Source organism: Thermothelomyces heterothallicus (assembly GCF_042370625.1).
Source record: "Thermothelomyces heterothallicus CBS 202.75 unplaced genomic scaffold P884_scaffold_3, whole genome shotgun sequence".
In the NCBI taxonomy this organism is placed as follows: domain Eukaryota; kingdom Fungi; phylum Ascomycota; class Sordariomycetes; order Sordariales; family Chaetomiaceae; genus Thermothelomyces; species Thermothelomyces heterothallicus.
In genome coordinates, this window is record NW_027192564.1 from 799,509 (window position 1) to 804,799 (window position 5,291).

Consider the following 5,291-nt stretch of genomic DNA (forward strand, 5'->3'; position numbering starts at 1 on the left):
CGTCTTACACCGCTGCCCTTGCACCTACCTTACTTACACCGAAGCATTCGAACAGGTTGGTTAGTACCTTAGTTTGGATGAAATCGGGCCGCAGCCGCTGAATACCGATCAAGAGCCGGCTGCACGGAGATAGGAACACAGCATTTGTAGCCTCCGACTTAACGAGGGATATGCGACACCAAAACGCCCGAGAAAACTCAGCACTCAGCGGGCGGCTGACGTTGTTTCTGACTGCACTCTGGGACTTCTAGAAAACCGACGGAAACCCGGGATGCGTTGCGGCTCTCCCTTGGCAGGGCGCATCGTCCCTGCGTCGTCGTCGATCGCCTGCCCGTTTGAGCCATGAGAGGCGACGCTCGATATTGAGGGGGGGAGCCGCCCATGCCACTCGGCTCGCCCGTTTCACCCGTTTCAGGCTCTCGAGCCGCCTCTTAGTCGGCGCCGATCCCAAGCTTATCCGGTCAACTCGGGAGGGCGATTCCGGGTAGCCGTAATCTGCCTATTTTGCTCAGCAATCAGAGCCGCAACCCATCAGGTGGGCGCCCTGCTCTCGGGTCCCGCCTATCTGGGAATCGACCGTATCACTCGGCGTTTTCGCGACGAGGAACGGGATTGGGCATTGGGGTTTGCTAAAAAGTTGGGGGTTTGGGGGTTCGGTCTTAACCGCCGCGGTGATGCGCTCTTCAGTGATCCATCATTCCGGCCCCTGACCCCGGAACGCCGACTAAAAGCCCCGGCAAGCGACTGTGAGCGAGTTGAGGGCGTCGGGAGATCATCCCGCATTGGACCTCCAGCGCAGCACCGTCCGGCCGCCCACAAGCGACTTGAAGCCGGGGCGGCAGGATGATTGTTGCAGGATCCTTGACCCCATGCTTCCTTGCTGTGTACTTCAGCCTTCCGAGCGTTCACCATGTCCACAAGACCGCGCGCTTTGCTGTCTTGTGCCAGTCAGTGGAGAGGGGATCTCGGGATGCGACTTTGGCGCTCTCCCCTTGCGGCGATGCGCTTGTTTCCCAGCTTCCGTGGCCCAACATAGAAGGACCTAGGGCGATCCGGCGGAAGAGCAACGAGCTCTCTCATCGTGACCCTCGTGAGCCGGTGGGCCATGATGTATAAAGGGAGCGGTCCCTTCCCGCCGTCAGGATCTTAATAAGAGGAACCAGCGCAGTGCTGATCCCGTCCAGCTCAGTCCTCCCACTCAGCCCCTCCCTCCTCATCCACTACACGCAGTCCAGTCTACCCACCATGTATCGGCAGGTCGCTACCGCTCTCTCCTTCGCCAGCCTCGTGCTCGGCCAGCAAGCGGGAACCCTCACCGAGGAGATCCACCCCTCGCTTCCCATCGAGGTGTGCACAGCTCCCGGCTCGTGCACCAAGGAGGACACCACCGTGGTCCTGGACGTAAGTGGCCATCCACAGACGGACTCCCATGTGGCCTCGTGGTCTCTTTTGGAGGGGATACACGGCCTAGCATAGGAAAAAAAAGTGGCCAACTGACGCTCCGTCCACCTCTCCTCGACTTAGGCTAACTGGCGCTGGACACACGTCACCGACGGCTACACCAACTGCTACACGGGCAACGCCTGGAACGAGACGGCCTGCCCCGACGGCGTGACGTGCGCGGCCAACTGCGCCATCGACGGCGCCGACTACGAGGGCACGTACGGTATCACGACGCCGTCCGATGGCGCGCTCAAGCTCAACTTTGTCACCAAGAACGAGAACGGCCAGAACGTCGGCTCGCGCGTCTATCTGATGAAGGGTGACGACAAGTACCGCCTCTTCAACTTGCTCAACAAGGAGTTCACCTTTGACGTTGACGTGTCCAACCTGCCCTGCGGCCTGAACGGCGCTGTCTACTTCAGCGAGATGGACGAGGACGGCGGCGTGTCCCGCTTCGAGGGCAACAAGGCCGGCGCCAAGTACGGCACCGGCTACTGCGACAGCCAGTGCCCGCAGGACATCAAGTTTATCAACGGCGAGGTACGGCCTTTTCTTCTTTCCCTTGATGTTGAAAAAAAAAAAAAAAAATAAAGGGCCATGGTGGTGATCCGGGCGGCCAGCTGACACAAAGAAACAGGCCAACAGCGAGGGCTGGGGCGGCACTGACGGCAACTCCGGCACCGGCAAGTACGGCACCTGCTGCGCCGAGATGGACATCTGGGAGGCCAACTCAGACGCCACCGCCTACACTCCGCACCCATGCAAGGTTAACGAGCAGACCCGGTGCGAGAGTGAGGAGGAGTGCGGTGCGGGAGACAACCGGTACGCCGGCCTGTGCGACAAGGGTACGTGTCAGCTTTAACTTTTCCCCTCAATTTGCAAAAAAAAAAAAAAAAAAAAAAAAAAAAAAAAAAAAAAAAAAAAAAAAGAAGAAGAAGAAGAAGAAGGAGGAGGAGGAGGAGGAGGAGGAAAGAATGGGAGTAGCAAGCGACAGGACTGACATCGCGGGCAGATGGCTGCGACTTCAACAGCTTCCGCCTGGGCAACAAGGAGTTCTACGGCCCAGGAATGACGGTCGACACGAGCAAGCCCTTCACGGTGGTGACGCAGTTCATCACTGACGACAACACCGACACGGGCGCCCTCAAGGAGATCCGCCGCTTCTACGTGCAGGACGGCACCGTGGTCCCCAACTCGCAGACCGTCATCGAAGGCGTCGACCCCACCAACTCCATCACGGACGAGTTTTGCGAGCAGCAGAAGACGGCCTTCGGCGACACCAACTACTTCAAGACGGTCGGTGGCCTGTCCGCCATGGGCAAGTCGCTCGAGAAGATGGTGCTCGTCCTCAGCATTTGGGATGATCAGTACGAGATCCCTCTTCCCTTTGCTCGTTTCCTTTTTCATTTATCCCTTTCCCCCTCCCTCACCCACTTTCTCGCCCCATTCGTCCCGTGATGCCCAATCTTCGGGATAGAAAACATGACTGACACTGCTCTCTTCTTTCTCAGTGCCGCCGCCATGAACTGGCTGGACAGCAACTATCCCACCGATGGCGACCCGTCCAAGCCCGGTGTTGCCCGTGGCCGTTGCGACGCCGAGGCCGGGCTGCCCGAGAACGTCGAGGCCGAGCACCCCGACGCCTCGGTCACTTACTCCAACATCAAGATCGGCGCCATCAACTCGACCTTCACCGCCGCTTAGAGAGACGAGAGACTGATGCGAGAATGGCAGTTGAGAGGAGAGGCCAAGGGGAAGAAAAGGAGGGGTTAAATAGATCCGGGAACATAGAACGCTAGATTCTTTCATGACCGGGTGGGCTTTGTACTGTACATAGATGGGATTCAAGGGGCTCATTGCACGTAAATAAACTGGTTGGAGAGAGCAACTCCTTTTTCTACATTCCATTTCCTCCAATGTCGAGTCTGCGTCATGTACCTAACGTAGGTACAGAGGCATCTTCCGTAGGATACATACCTTCCCAGCGCTCAACAAACAACAAACAAAACACACTTTCCTCCCCCACTTCCCCGTGAGTCCACTAATATATACCCTCGGATCACCGCGACGCAATTCCGCTAGACAATAGGAGCTGTACATGCATCGCGCTTGATCCAGCCTTATTAGGACAGTTTTCGACTAAACGAATCCTCCATTTCAACCCTGGAAGCGACTCTTGGTGCATCCTCTGAGGCGGGAAAAGAGCCATCTCAAGGCGCTACAAGTGCCCATTCGACAAGCCCTGCCTAACACGTCGGAAGTATTTGCGGGAAGAGTTTCAGTACGGTCAACCGGAAGCTCCCGAACTGGCCCGAGGGGTGCCGGCTATCTATTTGCGATTATTGGAGGTTCGCCTCAAAGGATCTCCTCGCGCACCAGAACCCTACGGTCCCTTGCGACGGTTTGCGGCTCAATCATCGAGGTGTTTTCCATCCTCAGCTCGGGGACTGATCCTCTTAAAGGACATTGGAATAGACAGTGGAATCCCGAGAGCATCGTAATCAGCGACCCCCAAGTCCGAGTTAAGCCTAGAGGTAATTAGACCGTCTGCCGCGATACCCGTATGTAATCTACGTGAAGAGACGGAGGCCCAACGTTCGGCGGCCATGGCAAGTCTACCCAAGTCAGAAGGATGGAGATGGGCCTTGGCTTGGGTAGGGACTGTTTATGCCGTCATTCTCCGATAAGGTGGGCCAATCCGTAAAGAGCGAGCGGGTAGCGACCTTGCCGCCGTCTGCTCGCAGAAAGCCGACGGCTTGGAATGTTCAACGGGAAGATGCCCAACACAACTGATGCATGGGAACCGGATTTCGACCAAGTGCAGTGGTCACGGCAATCAGACGCCGAGAACCAGAGAGTATATAGGAAACCACAGGAACAAAACAGACCCAATCGCTCAGGGGCGGGAGCCTCCCAAAAAAAAAAGAAGAAGAAGAAGAAGAAGAAGAAGAAGAAGAAGGAGGGGAAAAGGGTAAGGCGAGTAGTGCAGGTACTGCAAGTAGGTAAAAAAGAGCAGACGGCGTTTGCCGTGCTGCATGCAGGCGATCACAAGATGCGATAAATGGAGGGCGGCCAAATGACAAGATGACAAGCGATGGCCGAGCGGTGAGTTTTGCTTGCCGACCTGCAAGTCGGGATGCTAAAGCGTTCCATGATTTGATTGAGGCCATCGAGATGCTGGAGGAACAAGAGGGCAGACCACTCTTTGGAGCAGCCCAAACACCTGCTGCACGTCCATAATTAAATCTGAGCTGTGGAGAGGCTAACCCTGTCAAGGGCCAACCAAGTGCCGCTGATTCATCCAATGAGAAAACAGCAACCTGCTTGTTTTGCAGCTCTCATCCCAGCTGAAAGTGGCCGTCAGGGTCGGCCCGGAGGAGAAGGTCGGGTGGGGCTGGTCAGCAGCGCTTTGTTCAGTTGATCAGACGGGCTGTTGCCCAGCGGACATCGTTGCTACCCTGGGAGACCCCCGGCAAACGAGGACCCTTGCTGATGCTAAACTCGGCAGGCAGAGCCGCCGGACCCAACAGTGAGGGGCGCCCCAAGAAGCACCTTCCCCCCCGTCGCGAGCACAGTGGATCGAGAGTGGGATTACCCAGCCTCCCGCTAGGATTCGGTAACAAAACAACAACAAAAAACATCATCATCAGACGGAACGCCAGAGACTGCGAATCAACGGCCCTTCACACGCATAACGCCGCGCGGGTGCGACGTAGCACGTTACCGAAACGATTGGCGCCCGATCGCAGGCCGCGAAAGCACACGAATTCCCATATTACCGCCCGAAATACCAAATGAGCGGTCCGTGAAGGAATATCCAAAGGTTGTCGTTGAGCCCGTCCAACATC

The 5,291-nt window shown here is 56.8% G+C and overlaps 2 protein-coding genes across 2 annotated transcripts; both read left to right on the forward strand.

Moving 5' to 3' along the window:
• The first annotated feature begins 807 nt into the window (after positions 1-807).
• On the forward strand, positions 808-1,382 carry P884DRAFT_255511 (uncharacterized protein). The gene has a single exon (XM_069440997.1). It carries the CDS (start codon positions 844-846, stop codon positions 1,114-1,116), a length of 273 nt encoding a protein of 90 aa, XP_069300578.1. The 5' UTR covers positions 808-843; the 3' UTR covers positions 1,117-1,382.
• On the forward strand, positions 808-3,303 carry P884DRAFT_237137 (glycoside hydrolase family 7 protein). The gene is made up of 5 exons (XM_069440022.1): positions 808-1,401; positions 1,525-1,983; positions 2,081-2,288; positions 2,456-2,810; positions 2,955-3,303. Exons 1-5 carry the CDS (start codon positions 1,246-1,248, stop codon positions 3,145-3,147), a joined length of 1,371 nt encoding a protein of 456 aa, XP_069300577.1. The 5' UTR covers positions 808-1,245; the 3' UTR covers positions 3,148-3,303.
• The last annotated feature ends 1,988 nt before the right edge of the window (positions 3,304-5,291 follow it).

Coding starts and splice junctions, on each gene's coding strand:
- P884DRAFT_237137 (XM_069440022.1), top strand. CDS start 1,246: ATGTATCGGCAGGTCGCTACCGCTCTCTCCTTCGCCAGCCTCGTGCTC. Junction 1,984..2,080: donor TCAAGTTTATCAACGGCGAG/GTACGGCCTTTT, acceptor ACAAAGAAACAG/GCCAACAGCGAGGGCTGGGG. Junction 2,289..2,455: donor CGCCGGCCTGTGCGACAAGG/GTACGTGTCAGC, acceptor CATCGCGGGCAG/ATGGCTGCGACTTCAACAGC.
- P884DRAFT_255511 (XM_069440997.1), top strand. CDS start 844: ATGATTGTTGCAGGATCCTTGACCCCATGCTTCCTTGCTGTGTACTTC.